The 20018-nt window shown below is 40.7% G+C and overlaps 1 protein-coding gene across 4 annotated transcripts in view; it reads left to right on the forward strand.

The window, feature by feature from the left end:
• Positions 1-246: 246 nt before the first annotated feature.
• KLHL7 (kelch like family member 7) overlaps positions 247-20018 on the forward strand; it is a 63765-nt gene continuing 43993 nt past the window's right edge. Inside the window, exons 1-4 of one of the 4 annotated variants that reach the window (XM_033440364.2) lie at positions 488-619; positions 1096-1265; positions 15037-15167; positions 19375-19477. In XM_033440364.2, the coding sequence (XP_033296255.1) occupies positions 19399-19477 (79 nt within the window). In that variant the 5' untranslated portion in view covers positions 488-619; positions 1096-1265; positions 15037-15167; positions 19375-19398. Of the gene's footprint in view, positions 620-1095; positions 1266-15036; positions 15168-19374; positions 19478-20018 lie in introns of all 4 variants that reach the window. The other 3 variants (XM_004263439.3, XM_033440368.2, XM_004263438.3) reach the window with 3 other exon arrangements.

Genomic DNA, 20018 nt, shown 5'->3' on the forward strand with positions numbered 1-20018 from the left:
AATTATCCAAAAAAGATAAATCTCGCCACGTAATCCAATTGTGTAAAATCTGTCTTGGGCAAAGGGAACGGCACGTGCATCCTCGAACCACCTTGAAATGAAAACTCAGCCTGTGCGTGAAGGACGGAGGTCGCCAAGCGCAAGAGGGCGCCGTCGCCTAGCGCCGCTCTGAACGGCGCGCCGCTGTGACGCGTAGGCTTCGCCCCCTGCTGCCTTCATAGCGCCCCCGCCCCCTTGAGCGAAGTGCGCAGACTCCTCCTCCGGGCTCTGCTACGGCAGGAGAAGCAGCCGAGTTGAAGGCATCGCCTCCCCGCGTGCTTCTGCGGGTGGCTGCCGGGCCTTGTCCTACCGCAGTGGCCGCGCCGCGCTGTTCGGGAGCAGGGCGCTGCAGTCGCGGTCCCGGCGTCGGTGTTTGGTAAACAGAAGCCCCAGCGTGCCGGGAGCGTGCAACCCCTCGCCCGGCCCGGCGAGCCCGGGGCGTGAACCGCGTTGACGGAGGATGGCAGCCTCCGGGGTGGAGAAGAGCAGCAAGAAGAAGACCGAGAAGAAACTTGCTGCTCGAGAGGAAGCTAAACTGTTGGCGGGCTTCATGGGCGTCATGAATAACATGCGGAAACAGGTACCGCCTCTGTGGGAGTGACCGACGGCGTCGGGGAGGTGGTCCGGGACTCGGGCCCCTGTCAGCCGCGGCTGAAACCCGCGCCCTGGGGATCGCGACCCTCTTCTTCCTCTGTCCTTGCCCTTCCTTGCATTTTCGCACGCCAGCGAAGCCGCTGTCGGTGGAGGGTCGCATTAAACTGTTCTCGAGCAAAAGTGCCTCGTCGTCCGCCGATGCTGTGGCTCCTGACTCCTATGGGGCCCCGTGGGCCGGCATTCGGCGTCGGGTATCGGTTGTATAACAGCTGTGCCCTAGTTATCTCTTTGTGAGGCGAGGAGCCCTCCATTGGCCAGCCGTTTTAAGGTGTCGTGAGATGTCGGGCGAAGAACCCCACTGGCACAGCCCAAACCGAAGCCCCCCAAGGAAGGGAGAAGCATTGCTGGCCTGACATCAGCTCCTCTAAAATAAGGATCCCCGCCCCCCTTCTGTGTTACCAGGGTGGAGCTAGTAGAAGACAAATCCTCCTGTACGTGTTAATTTAGAGCAGAAACAGTCGTGGATAAATACCGTGCCGCCTTTTAAGGGCACCGTGCGCCTCTGTTAAGAGGAGTTCTTTGTTCTTTGATGTGTGGCGTATTAGTGAAAGTCTTCAGCACGTCGGCGAAAGGTGGGTTATGAAAAGAATGGGTTTTAACGCCAGAGTATGTAGACTAGAGAATATTTGTTTTTAAATTCCATAGTATCTTATACCAGTAGGTGTAGAAAAGTCACTTGGTTATTTTCTCGTCCTGGAAGCTTTATTTCTAGAAATATGCATCCAGGAAGATTTGTGGGAATGTTTGTTTTGTGACCGTGTTTTTCATGACAAAAGCAGGACATGAGTATAAGTAACTGCAAAACCTAGTTTGCTCATCGGGTGGTGCTGAAACCACACAACCCAGATGGGGACTGGAACCTACAGGCAGGGACTCGAACCCACCGTCTTTTAATTGAGATCACACACCTGGTCTCAGGACTTTAATGAAGCTCAGGTGCTTTTTTTGTTTGGGGGTTTTTTTTTTGGCTGCGCGGTGTGGCTTGTGGGATCTTAGTTCCCCGACCAGGGATTGAACCTGCGCCCTCGGCAGTGAAAGTGCAGAGTCCTAACCGCTGGGCCGCCAGGGAGTTCCCAAAGCTCAGGTAGTTTATGTCTCATGGCAGAAGAAATTCAGTGAAAAACAAGGTGATAGGTAAGAAGTGGATTTATTTATAGAGATACACATTCCATAGACAGAATGCAGTCTGTCTCAAAAGGCGAGAACGGCCTTGGGAGAAACACACTCCACAGACCGGTGCGGGCCATCTCAGAAGGCAAGAGGCCCCAAGATGTGGGGTGGTTCGTTTTTATGGGCTGCGTAATTTCATAGACTAATGAGTGGGAGGATTATTCCAACTATTTCGAGGGGAAGAGGCGGAGATTTCCAGGAACTGGGCCACCACCCATTTTTTGGCCTTTTATGGTTAACCTCAGAGCAGTCAGGGCACTGGTGGGTGTGTCATTTAGCATATGCTAATACATTGCAGTGAGCGTGTAATGAGGAAGAAGGTGCACTGGAAGTCAGATCTTTCCACCATTTTGGACCTAGTTGGTTCTAACCAGTTTTTGTCATGTTCTATGGCTGTGTCATTCTTTTAAAGGTTGTGCCCTGCCCCCTTTCCTCCTGTTTCAGTTCTGATGGGTCTATGGACAACAGTAGAGGAATTTAAGTGTTTTATGAAGATATTAACTTTGGTTTCTTTAAGCAAACTCTGCTGGGGTCTTGTCTTTGTTCATCAGCTCCTGACATTGTGCATGAATGCAGTAGATATTTGTGGGAGTGCCTTTATATCTTGCCTGGTCTTTGGGTTGAAGTAGCTGTGAATGCCTGAATTCAATATTTTACGTAACTTTCATGTATCTATTTCCATGTATACCTTCATGTTCCTTTTCTGTGAACCTTTCTTACATTTAGGACACCACTGACTTTGCATTGCTGGTGCATTTAACTAGTGCCTGCCTCTGAAAGGTAATTGCACCGCAGTTCACCAGTGCCCACATTTGTTTCCAACAACCCTCCCACTCCCCCAAATATGTGTTTTCATACACAGACTGTAGCATTGTAAAGCATTGCCTCATTTCCTGCGTAGATGGGGTGCAACTGGGTCGCAGCATCAGATGTTGAGGAGGAGGGGATTGTCTGAGACTGTATGTTTAGCTTTTGGGGTTTAAAAATTGATTCATATCCATTTCTTAGACTTAGCTTTAAACAATATTAGCATCTACTTATTTACTGTTAAAACAGAAATAAAGTTACTGAAATACCGAGTTTCTGTTACTGAGTAGGAAGGGGAAAATGGATGCTGGGTGAGACATCAGGAATTTCTTCGACAGTGGTTAACTGGCCTTAATCTGCCAGTTTCTCCTTTTGTCATTGGCTTTGCTTGTTATTCAGACCGTTCTCCAGTAACACTTTTACCAACTTCTTGGAATCCTGCATCTTTTGTAAGATGGGCAGCTTCACTTTGCAGTTGATTTACATTATACATGTATTGTTCTGTTTAACATAACACAGAAGAGGCGCACCAGGAATGACTGACAAGGGCAGTTGATGGGAAGTGGCAGAAATAGAATCTGCTCTGAGCCAGAGGAGGAATGTTTGAGTGAGGACCAGTTTTAAAAGTGTTCTTCTATGGTGAATACTTTTGTGTTATTACTATTTTTGCTTTCCCTTATGATCTCATTACTTTGGGGATCAGGATAATGAGTGCCTGGATGACAAGGGCCCCCAGAAACATCCCTATACAAATTTAAGAACACTGTGAAATTAGAATTCCTGAATCCCAATTCCTGCTCTATCATTAATTAGTTTTGTGATATTAGAAAAAGATACAGGTCATTTCATGTCTCTGTAGCATTGCAGCCAGTCTCTACGTCGTGGTGAAAGGGGGCTCTGTTGAGCCCGCAGCCTCAGCTTCCCGTGGAGCCTTTTCCTCCATTATCCTTTCAGCCATTTCCAGCCTTTTGTTTTTAAGTAAACTTTACAATGAAGTATAGGATTCACGAAAAGGATCCAGATCATAAATGTGCAGCTCAAAGAATTATTGCAAAACGAACGCACCCCCTCCAAGTAAAAGAACTTGGCTAGTACACCAGAAAGTCTCCACCTAATGCCCTTCTCAATTGCTACCCCCTCAAAGGTAATTTCTAATTTCTACTACCATAGATTTTTTGTCCTGTTTTTGAACTTGTATACATGGAATCATACAGTATATACTTGCGTGTCTTGCTTTCTTAAAGCTAGCATTTATTTTTGAATTTTATTTATTTTTTTATACAGCAGGTTCTTATTAGTCATCCATTTTATACATATGACTGTATAGCTGTCAATCCCAATCTCCCAATTCATCCCAACACCACCACCACCACCCCCCCGCCACTTTCCCGCCTTGATGTCCAAGTCTAGAAACTGTCATAGAGTGAAGTAAATCAGAAAGAGAAAAACAAATATCGTATATTAACGCATATATGTGGAACCTGGAAAAATGGTACAGATGAACCGGTTTGCAGGGCAGAAATAGAGACACAGATGTAGAGAACAAACTTATGGACACTAAAGCTAGCATTTTGTTTGTGAGATTTATCTATATTGTTGTGTGTTGTTCTAGTCCATCTTCATTGTATGTAATATCCCATTGTATGAATACACCACAATTTATCCATTCTATCGTGTACTATTAAAAGTAGTACTACTTTGAATATTTTTGTACATGACTTTTGATGTGTACATGTATGCATTTCTGCATTTTTGTTGGGAAATACCTAAGCGTGGAGCTGTTGAGTCATAGGTTAGGCTACATTCAGCTTTAATAGATCCTGTGGTACAGTTTCCAAAGTTGTGCCAGTTCATACTTTGGCTTTTGCTTTTGCATCTTTGCTAACACTTGGTATTGTCAGTCTTTATAACAGCCATTCTAGTGGACGTATAGTGGCATCTTATTTAATTTGGTTGAGCACCTTTTCATTCATTTTTCCAACTTTTTTTTAGATTAATGTTATTATCTGTTACACTAGAAAGGGGCTTTAAAAAGCAGGGCAGGGTCACAGTCACTCTTGCAGGTACCCAGTGCTGTTGCTTTTGTGTTAATGAAGTCCAGAAGACCCTTAACAATTGAGAGATGTTTTGAGAACTTTCTGAGTACCACTGCAGTTCACAGTTTCCTCAGGTTAAATGAATTAAAACATAATTAGAATTTAAAAGCTTATGTTAAAGCCCCATTGAGAGTTAAGTGAGAGAACCACAAATCTGATTTAAGGATTGGATGCTGGGCAGTCACCTGGGCTCACTTACTAACTAAAATGACTCAGCTTCTGTGTACTCACCTCTCCAAGACTGTCAATTACTACATGTCATTAATCTTTAGGGTCTCTTGTGAATAATCTAAACCTTCTGCATTAAATCCTCAATAACAGAAACACTTCTCGAGCACTTATTCTGTACCAGCCATTCTCCAAAGTGTTTTATATGATTGTCTCATTTAATTTTCATAACAACTCCCATTGACAACTCCCATTATCCAGACCTTTCTATTCTTAACTCTCTTCTATTTTCTCTTTTTGTCTGTCCAGTTTAGGAGATATATCTCTCTCTTCACTCTCTTTTCAATGTCCTAAGCTTTCTTGGCCCTCAGTCCTTTTTTTACATCCTTTGGGCAAAAAGCATTGATGACTGTTTACCTTCTTTGTGCACCGCTTCTAAGCACAGCTGAAGAATATCCCATTACTGGGCAGTCCTCTGCCAGGTGAGTCCTGACTTCAGCTGGGCTGGCAGTACTACTGGTGAGCAGTTCTACTTACTATTTATTTTACTGGTTTCCTCTAACCCAAGCCCTTACTCTGTATCCTCACTTTCAGTACATCATCCCTCTTTTGACGTCACAAATAAATAGAAGTCATTAGTCTGGAACTATCTAACTTTTAACTTTCCACCACCAAATCTATAAACCTGTTTTGGAACTTTAAAAAAATTCTGCTACAATGGATAAAGCCATTTAAAGCCAGTACTTTCACCTGGGCTTTGACTCTCTCAGTACTAGTGTAGTCAGAAAAGTTACACCATTGGTTATTCTTTCTTTGTTAGACATCTTTAACTTCTCCTTCTCTGCTGGATTCTAGCCATCAGCATTTAGGCATGTTTTAACCTCTCTAGCTTTTAAACCAACAAACAAACCAATACACTTAGTCTCAGTATTTCCCTGTAAATAATATCCCTCTCCCCCTTGTTAAAACCAAAAGGTGGGTAGAATCACTGCCTCTTGGCTCACTGTTTATCTATTCCCCTATTTCAGTTTGGCTTTCTGACTTATCCATTTAGATGAATACTTGTTGAGAACCCATTGTGTGAGACCTACTTACCATAAAATGGCAGGTACAAGAGACTGATAAAAGGCCAGTGTGACTGGAGCACAGAACATAAGGGGAGGATGGTGCAAGATGAAATTGGAGAAGTAGCTAAAGATCTGCCCGTGTATAGCCTCATAAGTCAAGTTAGGGGGTTTTGCTTTTATTCTAAAACGCTTTCATATATATATGTGTATGAGAGGAGGAATAGGTGTATCAGTTTTTCTTTTGAAAAAGATGATTGACTGCTCTATGGTGAATGAATTAGCTCTCAGAGTAGATGCTGGCAGACCAAACAGGAAGTTGTTACAGTAGCGCAGTGAGATGGTCCTTTGGACTAAGGTGATAGCAGCAACAGCAGTATCAATAAAGAAAAGATGATATATTCAAGAGATTTAGGAGGTAAGATCAACAGGACTTAGTGATGGTAACGATATGTGGTTGTGATGACTAAATTAGAAAAGCAAATTAAGATAACTTAAAACAGAACCTGATAATGAGTAAGCTCTCAATAAATGTTGGCTATTTTTGCTGTTGTTGTGATGGTGGTGGCTGATTGGATGCTGAGGGGTTCTGTACAAGATGTCATTTATGACCTCCAGGGTTCTGAAATGCATAACTAGATGGATGGTGACACAGTTCTCTGAGAGAGGAGATACTGGAAATGGATCAAGGCTTTGAGGAAAGGATTATAGTTTGTGTTTTAGATAGTTTAGTGTGCAGTGCCCCTGAGACATTAAGGTATCTGATGAGTTGACAGGTCTGGAGAGTTGTGGGTTAAAAGTATAAATTTTTGAGGTATCTGCATATAGAAGATAAACTTCATTGAAGCTGTGGAGAGTTAAGAATCTAAGATAAAGGCTGGGTAGGGAATGAGCCTGTAAAGAAGACAAAAAAGTAATGGCCAGAAGAATAGGAGGAAAATGAGAGTTTTGAGAATCGGAGAAGAAATTGTTTCAGAAGGGAGATGACAAATTTTGAAGCCTAAGAGAAGTCAGAGTAAGATTAGAGCTAGAAATGTTCAGAGGATATAGCAACAAAGAGGGGCTTATTGACTGTGATGAGAGTTGTTTTGATGGGGAGACGATGGAAGTCAGATTAGTGTGAGTAGGATATGAGAAAATTGAGACAGTTCATTTGAGATTTGGCCCTGAAGGGAGTGAGGGAATCAAATAAAGGCTATTTAAATGGAAGATGTATGTGTGTTTAAAAACTAGTAGGAAGAATTCATTTGAAATGGCGAGGTTTAATATATGTGAAACAGAATGGGTGATTGATAGATGATTCCTGAGATGAAGTCCAAAAGTAAAGGTGAGTAATCTCCTGTGGGAGGAGGATGGTTCCTCTTCCATAGGAGTGGGAAGGAGTACATAGGAGTGGTAGGTACATAGGTGGGTGGTAGGTACATAGGTGGGTGTGTTTGGAATCAAGAGAATGAAGGAGTTCCTATCTAGAGGCTTTTGTTTTCTCTGAAAAGTAGGAGATGAGATCATCTGCTAAAATGAAGGAGGAAGAAGATGAAGCTGGATGTTGAGGAAAGTTGTTTTTGTGAAGAATAGAAATGGTATGAGGGCTGGCAGTGTGGTTTTGTTTTGTTGCTGTTTTGGCCGCACCACGTGGCGTGTGGGATCTTAGTTACCCGACCAACCAGGGATCAAACCCATACCCCCTGTAGGAGTCCTAACCACTGGACCGCCAGCAAATTCCCACTATCTAAGTCGTCGTCGTCTTTTTGTTTTTTGCCACACCGCACAGCTTGTGGGATGTTAGTTCCCTGACCAGGGATTGGCAGCAGTATTTTTTGAGGTTAATTATCATGAACTTATAATGAATATTTATCTTTAACTTGGCCTTCAAAGCCCTGTCATAAAGGTTCTATGACTCGCTTCCCTTCCTACTCATGCCTCAGTTCTTTCTTTTTTTTCTTCTTTAAGATTTTTTCATGTGGACCATTTTTAAAGTCTTTATTGAATTTGTTACAGTACTGCTTCTGTTTTATGTTTATGGGGTTTTTTTGGCCCCGAGGCATGTGGGATCTTAGCTTCCCCGACCAGGGATTGAACCCGCACCCTCCGCATTGGAAGGCAAAGTCTTAACCCCCAGTGAAGTCCCTCAGTTCTTACTTTAAAAGCCACTTCTTCCCTGAATGTCCTAGATTATGTCAAGCCCCTCTATTACATATGCTCTTACAGCACTCTATTCCTTTCTTTCAAGCATTTATCAGCTCTATAAAGGCAATAAACACTATTTAGTTTATTGCATGTCTTTGCTACTAGGCTCTAAGCTCCATGAGGGCAGGGACTGTGTTTGGCTTGTTCAGCTGTATTGCCAACATCTACTACATAGGTGCTCAAATATTTGTTAATACAATAGTTGATATCATATGTATGGTTGATAACACCTAGAGGATGAGTGGACAGAGGATCTGGGTAGCATCAACATTTTAAAGGATAGGCAGAAAAGTGCATTGGAGATTAAGGTGTGGGAGGAAGAAAGACAGCAGAGAATAATGTCATTGAAACCAAGATTAAGTTACAAAGGAGAGCCAGGTGGGAGTATCCAATGCTCTAGGGAGGTCAAAAAAGAGATTGTCCAGTGGGTTTGAAAATTGGTGGTTTTAGCAAGTAAGGTTTTAATGGAATGGGGGGGGAAGCAAATTTTAGAGGACAAAGCAGGGACAGAGTGGGGAGTATATGGAGAGGAAACTGCCCCCTTTGTGGCCCAGGCTTTCCCAGATGGTATCAATGTTCTGCTAAACTCTATAGTATCTAGTGCATACTGTCATCATGACACCATATGTGTGTTGAATAAATGAGTACAGAAGCACATCTTAAGAGAGACATGATTGTATTAAAATTACCTTCTGAGAAGAAGGGGGACAGTCAAGATTTGGGAGATGCAAGAACCAGGGTAGCCCCAAAAGCCTCTGACCTTTTTCTAGGACACTGCCTTAATTGCACCTCAGCTCTGACTACTTGCAGTCTGTTTCTCTTTCAGAATTTCAGATCTTGGAGAGAGAGGATCTGATAGACGTAGTTTGGGTTAAACGTTAATCCTGTGAATAAATTATCCTAAGCAGAATAGGGCCATGTAGCATAAACATGATCTTGAAAGGCCCATGTATTGAGGCCGTTTCCTGAGAAGGAGGAATTGTAAGTCAGGTGGCTACTCCAGTTGGCATCTACTGCAAAGATTCATATTAGTGAAATCACTGATAAATTTTTTAGTACATAATATAGCATATAATTTAGTTACATTCTGTTGAGCTGTCAAAAAATGTGGTTGATTAACGTTTAAGAGAGACACTCTTAAGAATATGCCATCTTATTTCAGGTTAGCTTACTGGAAAATGGTGTGCCAGGATTAAATGAGTTCTGCCTTAGACCTTCTCTTTGAGTTGCAATTAAATTGGATCACAATTTAATATTACACTAAGCTATTACTGTGAAAAATTATTTTAAAATGGTTTTGTGTCTTCTGTAAAACTTCTTTTAGCAATTTTGCCTTTAGTCACTCATTGCTTTAGGAAGCAGTGTGCTATAGTGGAAATAACATGCACGTTGGATTCAAACAGATTTCTGGTTTTGAATTCTGCTCTGTCTTCTTACTAATTGTGTGACGTTGAGCAGGTCGATTCTTCAGCCTTTTATGTTCTTATGTGCACAATGATCATAATATCACACTGAACCTACCTTACTGATGTTGGGACTAATGAGAGAAAGAATGTGAAAACTCTTGATAAATTATTCAGTGTTACACAGATATTGTTGGTATTGTTATTATTACAGTGAATCTGCTGGGATTCTTGGTTACCAGCAACAGAAACCATTCTGTCTTAAGTAAAAGTAATTTATTGCAAGGGTATCGGGAACTTACGCCATTCACCGTAGGCTGGAAGATGAGCAGTCCTGGCAGACAAGCCCAGGGATTCTTTGGTAGCTAGGCTGCAGAAACCCTGGAGTCAAGGTTACAATGCAGGAACAGTCTTGACGACTTGCTGGTGCCACCATAAAGACATCCCGTCGTCCCACAACACACCGCCCCATCTTTCTGTCATTCACCCAAGATTCAAAATCCTGGAAGTAGGTGTCTAATTGGTTGGCCTTAGATTGTTTGCCAGATTAGGGCTCTGCTAAGGAGTGAATAGAAGAATTATCTGATTTACTGGTTCCATAACGAGAGGCAGGCTCTGAGAATTGCCCTCTCCCCAAGATAGTTCATAATGAACATTTTCTCCAGAAATGAGAGTTCGGGGTTCTAGGAGGCAGGGGAAATTGGATGCTAGATTGCCAGAATCCACAAATATCCACTCTGACCTATACCTTAGGTTGTCCAATGCAAACATGCATGCTCTTATTCTGTCCTATAATTTTTCTTTTTCTTTTTCTTTTTTTTTTTTTGCGGTACGCGGCCTCTCACTGCTGTGGCTTCTCCCGCTGCAGAGCACAGGCTCTGGATGCGCAGGCTCAGCGGCCATGGTTCACGGGCCCAGCCGCTACGTGGCACGCGGGATCCTCCCGGACCGGGGCACGAACCCGCGTCCCCTGCATTGTCAGGCAGACTCTCAACCACTGCGCCACCGGGGAAGCCCTGTCCTATAATTTTTTAAAAAATTATATATATATGTATATCACCAATTAAATTTTTTCACTTACCATATCTAACTCCAGGATCACTTCGTGATATCCATTCCTTCTATAGGCATTTTAAGACCCTAAGGTTATATGTAATAATAGATTCTTTATATGATCGTGGAGGGGAAACTAGTTAAAACTTAGGTAAATATAAAAGCAAAGATGAAAATAAAAGTAGAAGCCACATTCGTTGTCTATTATTTGTTCATTGTTGTGTTTGTGACTTCTTCCTTCACTGGCTATTCCTATTCTTTGTCTTTAGCCAACCCCTTAAGGTTCTTTATCTGATGGGGTGACCGGGTCTTTTATTCCTAGGTATCTTGAACCTTTGGTCTTGCCTGTATAGGGTTACTTTAGTCTTACATTAACATTTACCACTGCAGTTGGCAGTACTAGTGTTGGGTCTGGGATTTGATTTTATGCTACTTAAAAGCTGATTAGTTAGCCTGTTGCTGTTTAATGGATGCTGGCAGAAGCCATGAGACTCCTAGGTCAGAGAGAACAGACTTGACTGTTCACAGCATCACCAGCATCAGCATGTATGCATCAGTTCCCCTTGCCCCACAAGTACTATGAGAGTGACATGGTGGGACCCAGATGGATGTTAGGGTTTGTGTTGCAGCTAAGGAATAAACAGTAAGGAATCTGCCACTTTTATAGCAAATGATAGGCAGGCTTGCTGTTTATCCTGGAGGGGAGACATTATCTCACCCTATGGTTGCTTTCTGCCAACAAAACCCTGAGAAATGATGGCCTGGGTAAAAAGTGGTAGAGCCTTGCATTCTTGGCATGTCCAGGAAGATATGCAGGAACTCGAGACCCATAGATAACTGTCTCTCCCAACAACCAGGAGGTATCCAGGGGGGTCCCCGAGTTCCAGTCATCTTCTGTCCCATGGAGGAAGAGCAACAACTTTTTTCTTGGTGGCCAGGATCAGGCACCTACCCAAATGTAATAACTTTTTACCCAGTGGCATGAGGAGGCCAAAATGGCCAGGTCACAGTCTTAACTGTCAATTCTGTGGAAATGTTGTTATACCTCTTGATTAAATGATTCTTCTTTTGGGTCCCCAAATCTCTAAACTGCTAGCAGAACCCACCTCCAGAAAGACTAATTGCTGAGATAAGAAACAAAATTTTTGTAAATGAATCCTTAAGCATATTAGTGAGGGGAGCCTCTTCCATGCCTTGGTTGCCAGGCTAGTTCTGGCTAGAACCCATTCTATCTATACAAATTAAGTGAAACCACTTAATTTGTATAGATAGAATGAAAATGGATTGAAAATGGATTCAGCTGCTTAAAGAAAACGGTTTGAAAACCACTGATCTGAGGCTTTTCCCTGAAAAGAGAATAAACTGTGTGTGTCTTTCTGTGTCTAAGCAGGTTGAGAACAGAGGATTTGCAGGGGTGGTCTTAAGCAAAGCCTCATCTTCCAACTTAATTTACTAGAAAAGCACTGCATATAGGGGATTGCCAGGTAGTTGCCCATCTGTCAATAGGGTGTTCTATTATGTCTCAGTTGGCTATTGATCTTTACATAAACTCCCTGAGTTGAGAATCTCAAGAGCTGAATGGTAGAATTCCGGCACCAAATCCCCTCACAAAAGTTGGCTGGACAAAGTACTGTGAGTTCGAATTCCCAGGTTTGCTTTGTCTTTTAGTTGTTCTGTTTTCTTACTGGCACAGGGAGTGCTTTGTTCTATCTTAAAGGCTGACAAGGCAGCCTCTATCAATGACTGTTCCTTTTTGTCGCCTCTGAAGAACAGTTGAAGAGGTTATTTAAATTTTTACTCCAGAAAGCTCTGGAATGGGTTGATACCTCTTAAGTTAACTCTAGACTGGAAGGTTATTTCCATTTCTCATCTTAAATTTTTCTCAGCCAAGATGTCATGCATAGCTCTCCGGATTGTCTGCAGTGAACCAAATGACAGCACTCCATCTAATTCCATACTAGCAACAGAAAATCCCCCAAATTTGTCTGTTATGAACCCTCATTATTAAATTCCCACATCTGTAATCTCCCTGTAAATTAAAATTAAAGCAATTGAAAGGCAAAAGTCTGCTCTCCCTGGTTTCTTAAACTCTTCAGTCTCAGCCAGAAGGCATTCACTTAAGTGTTTGGGTCAAGTCAGGGTAACTTCTTCAGCAGCTTCAGCGTAGGCTGTCTTCCATTGGAATAGATTAAGTTAGTTTAGCACCTCCAAAGCTGAACGTCTCCAATTTCAAGGTAGTTTGCGTCACATGTTTTCAGTATGTCAAAGGGTCTCTGGGACTTTTAAGATTAGCATAGTGTCACCCCCACCCCTACAAACCTGAAAAGATACAAGCACATCTACTCTCTCTACAATAAATAGTGCATATGTTGACACATTATTATACAGTCCTAACCCACCTTATTGTCCCCAGCCAAAAACAGATAGAAACTTTGTTTCTGGAGGAACAGGGTCCTCAAAGTAAGAAAATCTTGGCTTTTGGTTTTGACAGCTTGCCAGTCTGTGTCAGCTCTCTGTAATTGATAGACCCTAAGTAAGACTAAACTCAGCTGGGAGGAGTCACTTATCAAGAGGCCAATAGGGACACTATGTTTACTGGATAGGGAAGGAATTTCACATATGCATAATAATGTTTCATTGGCATATGATAACATTGTTTCTCATGGGCAAAGTGTTAGGTATTTGCCAGGGGGATTTCTCAGCTGCTCAGTCTCTTAGAGTTTCTTTTTTCCCCTTGTTGTCCATCCTGCATGTTTAAAGATTAATTTTCCTTTCTTTTTTGAACCCTGTGGTCCTGGCAGAAATGATTGAGTTTTGTCTAGTGACAAACTCTTCCCTCCCTTTTGGGAGGAGAGTGATCCACATTTGTAACAGGCAGTTGTGCAGAGCACAGTTTGTGGCCTTGAATTCTCTACAGTTCTAATCCTCCTGGTTGTTCTGCACCTTTGTGTCCTCATTAGAAGCCTCACCTCCTGTGAAATTCCTGATATATATATATATACATGTATATATTTAAAATATATTGAAGTATAGTTAATTTACAATGTTGTGTTAGTTTCAAGTGTACAGCAAAGTGATTCAGTTTCTTTATATACATTAATCCTATCTCTTGGAAGAGCCTTTTCTCTATTCCCCTCCATTTGTCTCAGCTGGAGTGTGACCTTTAACAGATTCCTCTGAGGCCTGTGGCCCTTTACAGTGCACTCCTCAAAACCTTGCCTTTCTTCATTTTTTGTTTTCCAGGCCTTGGAAACTTGGTGGTAGCAGGCACATTCCTTTCTGTTACCTATTTGTGTCAAAATGGGCTGTGTCTTTGTGTCTCTTCCTTCCAGATAGCCCCAGCTGAGTTATTAACCTGTTTTTAAATTGAATACTTTCCTATCCTGTAGAGCTAACATTGTTTAGATCAAATGCCTCTTTTCCTTTTGGGCCCAGATGTTTTGCTAACCTACTTCTACTAGTGCCTTTCAAAGTCTATAGATTTTGCCATGGTGGAAAATAAGAGGTCTCTGTGTTCAGGATTACTGCCAACCCTTACCACCCTCAGTAAGGTAATTTTAATTATGGGGAAGCCCAGCATCTAACTTAGGTCTGGACTAAGTCTGAATTATTTGGCTTCCCTTAAGGTGTCCTACTACTGTCCCTTAGTCTTATCTCCACAAACTTCCCATATACGTTGCACTAGAGCATATACCTTGCCTGTCTTCCCACCAGATCACCTTCCAGATTATTTAACAATGCATGAAATACTCTATTGCTGCTCTTCTTTTCCCTTTTCAAATCAATCTGAACTTACTGTAATCACCTACTATAATTGTCCCAGGCTTTTGAGGTCAGTCCTTTAATTATGTGTTTGATTTCTTACCTTTAGCTTTAAAAGAAATCTTATAAAAAAATTCCAGGACCAAGCTTCTTTCTGAGAGAAACGATTTAGTCTGCTCTTGAATTCTTTCTTCCTTCATTATATCTCTTTGGTCCATATTGCTTTTGTATAAATAACAATAAAAATAACTTTTTTTTTGTTTCCTAATTTTGTCTTTTAAAGAACAGTTATACCAAAGTTTATCTCCTTTCCCTTTCAAAGCTGTTTGGCCTAGCTTGTCATACATATGTTCCCCTTAAGGAAGGAAATCCCCTTTTCCTTTATTAATCTAGGTGTGTTCCTTTGTTTTTCTTTAACTTTCCCACTTGCCTTATTGTGATTATACATGTGTTTAAGCCCAGTGCTGTTTTCCTTGCTTTTCTGAACAAAGATGATTTCTAAAGAGGCCTTTTAATTTTCTTTCTCTTAACCTTTGGGCTTATTATGGCTTTGTTGAGACTTTTCTAGTATCTCAATCCAACATGATGATTTACCCTATATAATAAGGGTTCCATTTTCGTTTATCCTTTCAGTGATTTAAATCCACCACCCAACTATAGTTGAATCTACAGTCTACCCAGGGATTTGTACCCAGGGTCAACTTGAAATCACGCTGGGAGGGACTGATTGCAGAACCTTGTTGACAAGCTACATAAATCCAAAGGTTAGTCATTCCTCAGTCCTCTCCTTGGGATACAATAAAGAATAGAATTTGGGACAGCTGCTTGCATGCCTCCTACTAACGCCAGCACATATCGTTAAAAGCTAGAACCTCATGCAATGCTGTGGAGCTTTCAGGAACCTGAAGTGCCTTTGCAGTCCTGTCTGGCAAATACATACAGAGAGCAAAAGGTTATTCCACTAATGCATGCCTAAAATGCTTGCCTGTTTTGAGGTCTTTCCAAACCAAAGGACTCTTCCCTCAAAAGTGTCTAATACTTGCAAACACTAAAGTAGCACCGAAGTTTCTGTTTGCCTCTGTTTGAGTGTCTGTGCATATGGATTTGAGGGGCCCTCTTCTTCTGGTTCTAAATATTTGAGCAGTAAAGGTAGGAGACAGATAAATTAATGGTGATGACAGACTAGTGAACATGGCGTTGAGTTGAGCATAAAATGGGCTTCCTCTTCTTTTTCCCCTTAACTAAAAACTTACCCAGTCTGAGGCAGAGCAGCTGAGGAATGGGAACAGTCCTCTCCTGCCATAGATAGGGGCAAGCCTCCCAATGAATTACGTTCTACTTTGGGGGCAGATTAATGGAAGAAGAGTGAGCCAGGAGGCCTGGCAGTGTGTGGTCAGTGACCTCTGCCATGCTCTTGCTCATCCTGTAGTCACTCTTCGACAAGCGACAGTTGGAGAAAAGGACTGAAACTTCCTTCCCAGTACTTACCTTCCCCAGAGGAAGAGAGAGTACTTCATGACAGAGAAATCTGTTGTTTCTCAAATTGATATGTTATCCCATTTTTTCAATTATCAAATCTCTCACCACATTTTTTAAATTAAACTTTTTTTTTTAGAGCAGTTTTAGGTTTAACAGAAAAATTGAGCAGAAAGTGCAGTTTTCATTTACCCCTTTGCCCCTCCCCCTCGCCCCAGTTTCCCCTATTATTAACATCTTGTCTAAGTGTGGGGCATTTGTTACAATGGATGAGCCATTGTTACATTATTGGTTCACTCTTTGTGTTGTACATTCTGTGGGTTTTGACAGGTGTATAATGACATATATCCACTGTTAGAGTATCACACTGTTAGAGTATCACACACAATAATTTCACTGCCTTAAACATTACCTGTGCTCCACCTTCTCACCACATATGTGAAATGGTATCTTTATCATATGCCAAATTATGGTATCTTTATCATATGCCAAATTATTGTGGATCCCTCACATTTCTTAGGTTTATTTCTCAACATTTAATTATTTTGTTGCTGCTATGACTGGGATTTTTATTTCTTTCATTTGTGTGTTTTTCTAATGGCATATTACTCACATCTAATTGCTTTTTCATGTTTATCTTATTTGTCTAGCCACCTTACTAACTTTTCATATTAGTTCTACAAGTGTTAAATTGATTTATCTTTATTTCCTTAGTGTTATGGCTAAAATTTCCAGAACAATGTGACAGGGTGTGTGTGTGTATATTTCAAACTTGAATGAGAATGTCTCTCCTGCTTCACTAGTTTGCTGTTGATTCTGATGAATGACCTTCAACATACAGACACATCATTTTCTTTATTAAAGAATCTCAGGAAATGAATTTTTAATTTTATCAAACACTCTTTTGCCCATATATTGAAGTTTTTCTTTTTTTTCTTTTTTTGGCCAAGCCTCACGGCATGCAGGATCTTAGTTCCCTGACCAGGGATCGAACCCGTGCCCCCTGCAATGGAAGCACGGGAGTCCTAACCACTGGACCACCAGGGAATTCCCTGAAGTCCTTCTACTACATGAAAATTTTCTCTTTTAACCTGTCAGTATGATGAATTACATTTATAGAATTATCATTCTTGAACCCTTCTTGCATTCCTAGAACAATACCCTGCTGGATTCAGTTTGCAAATACTTGACAGATCTGTAAATGAGACACCTAAAGGAGGAAAAAGTCCAAAGAAAATGTGACCAAAATAGCAACCGACAGTTTTAAAAAAAGAAAAATGAAGACAGCAAGGAAACATAATAAATAGTATTTAAAAAGATGGCATATGTAAGATGAAACATAAGTTATCAGTAATAAATAGGAGGGATTCAACTAAACCCTACTAAAAATAATTATTAGGTGGTGAGAACTTCAGACTAAGTTACACAAAAATCTATGCTGTTTATAAGAGACTAAAGATTCAGAAGCTGAAAATAATAAATACAAAGATATAATTTTGGGAGGACATAAACAGAGAAATTGCAAGGTTTTTTGGTTTGTTTAATCCAGTGAAGATGTATTGTTCAAAAGGTAGTTTTGTTTGTTTTGTTTCTCTTCCATTCACCTAGGACTTGTTACCTCTCATTCTCCAGATCACCTGAATCTCTGTCTCTTCCCATTTCCTGTCTTTGCATACACCTCTTCCCCAGAGGATTGATAGCAGGAGGGACCTCTGCCTTTAGGTCGGTCTCATTTCTTGTTGAATAGGACCTATTAATCTATTGTAGTCCAGTCAAATAAATGCACCATTTGGATATAAAAGATTGCTCCCATTTCACCTCCTCCTACTCGCCACACACAACGTTACTATCTGGCTAGAGATTAATCTTAGACTAAGACTAAATTGTACAAAGATCCCTCTGATTTCTCTAACTTCCTTCAGTGCCTGTAAATTCACTACACTAACATTCCCCATTCCTGAGTATGCCTAGGAAAGGTTGTTTGCTACATTTCAGTTTAGCTTTACATTTTTTGGAACTTCCCATCAGCAGCCATAGGTCCCTCACCTATCTAATTTGCTTGCTATTCTGTCAGTATTCTTTCTTCCTCTCCCTCCTTTTTTCCTTCCTTCCCTCCCTCCTCCCTTTCTCTTTCTTTATCTTCAGCAACTTGATCAGCTTGTTTTGATAGTAACCAAATAGTTGGCTTGGTTTTGCTACCTGGTATTTTTGGGTGCAGCAAAATCACCTGAGAGCTATGCCTGTTCTGTACCCCCTCCCCAAATAAAAGGAAATAAAAATTTAAGACACTGTTGGAGTAACAGTAGCTTTAACTATAATCTGCATATAATTTCTAAGCAATAGTCTATAGGCCTTATAAAAAAATATTTAAGTAAGCTGTAAGAGTGAAATGTTCATCCCTTAGCCCATTAATTGGGACCCATTTCTTTTCTCATTCTAAGCATTACCGTCTTATTTGGGTTTTTTATTCATGAAGTAATAAAGTAGGAAATAGCAGTGATTTATCTATCAGAAACTATATCAGTAGTTTCAGTAAAATACTTAAAATTTGGAAAATGCCATATCCTCTGAGCTCTTGAGCCATTATTTAGTTTTGTGAGTGAAATTACTCTGAAAATATTATTTACCTCATATTCCCAGTGCCTAAGAGGGTGCTTTACAAAATTTTTTCTGAGCCCAAGCTGTATGTTATCTTTAACTTCATTAAAAAATTGAAATTTTATTTGATAAAAAGGACATTTCTTTTTCCTTGGAATTCATCTTTAAGGGTTCCAGTAAATCTTAATTTTTTTCCTTAATATACCCCATTTTTCCAACATTTTAAGTGTATAACCTAGATCTGCCTTCTTTCAGTAACCTAGAGCGACACATTTTGGCCTAGGTCAGAAATTACAATTTAAAAGTGGCTGCTATCCAGGTCCCATCAGAAGTGCATTTTAGAGAGATGTTATTTAAGGAGAGAGTGCTGAATGGACATTTGGTTCATCCAGTCTGTATATTCTGAGTTGTTTCTGTTGCAGGTTAGATCTATGAAGGCAACTTTCTTGGAAAATGCAGTGTGCACCTGCATTTTATCAAGGACAATTTTTAAGAAGCAGGTTGTTATATTTGAAAAACCATCAAGGACATTGCCATTAGGTCATTTAATGTCCCCAATAAAATCTCACCATGAGAAATATCTTAGAATTTATGTCAGAAAAAAAATTTGGCTTCCCCCAAAGATTAGTAGATTACTTTTTTTCTGATTATAAAGATCTTTTTTTTTCCCTGACTGTTGAGAAGCTAAGTGCCAAATTTTGATACAGCAAACTCATGACAGCAACTCTGTAAGTCCTTCCTAAATAGGTTTTATGTTAAAAACAAAATCTGTGCTGGAAAAAGACTGGATTTAAATACAAAATAGAGATAAAGCATTTGGCAAGTGCCTGTTTTATATCTTGGCTAAGCCATGCCCATTGAACCCCTTTTAATTTTATTTATTTCTCTCTTGATTAGAAAACATTGTGTGATGTGATCCTTATGGTCCAGGAAAGAAAGATACCTGCTCATCGTGTTGTCCTTGCTGCAGCGAGTCATTTTTTTAACTTAATGTTCACAAGTAAGTATCTTAAGATAAAGCATAATAATTTTTCTATGAGAATTAGGTGGGGTCTAATTGAAAATATGCCATTTTTCCCAGTTTTAAAAGCACTTTAAGTTAAGTCCACAGAACAGTGAAGAGATGGAAGAGTGGTCATGGTGATGATTGATCAAAGGAAAACTGTCCTTTCGTTAGCCCTAAAGGCCTGAAGTCTTTATTAATGGAGATACAGCTTCTGCTTGAATACCAGGTTTTTTTCTTAACCTCTGGTGGAAAGGCAAAGGAGCAGATAAGTCTTATGGCATTTTATCTAGCAAGTTAAACTAAAGAAAAATGAAATACATATACTAGAAAGAACCCTAGTTTGGAGTTGAGAATTGGGTCCAAGTCCTGGTTCTACTTAGTACTGCTCGTGAGCTTGATCAGGTTATATAATATATCTGCCTCAAGTTTTCTCTTCAGTGCTCTGGCTACCTACCAGGGTTTTGGGGAAGAATGAGAGCTTTGCTAGTGAAAGCTGACTATACATATAATTGTCATTGTTCTTGTAGGTTTGTTC

Source organism: Orcinus orca, chromosome 9 (genome assembly GCF_937001465.1).
Source record: "Orcinus orca chromosome 9, mOrcOrc1.1, whole genome shotgun sequence".
NCBI classification, from domain to species: domain Eukaryota; kingdom Metazoa; phylum Chordata; class Mammalia; order Artiodactyla; family Delphinidae; genus Orcinus; species Orcinus orca.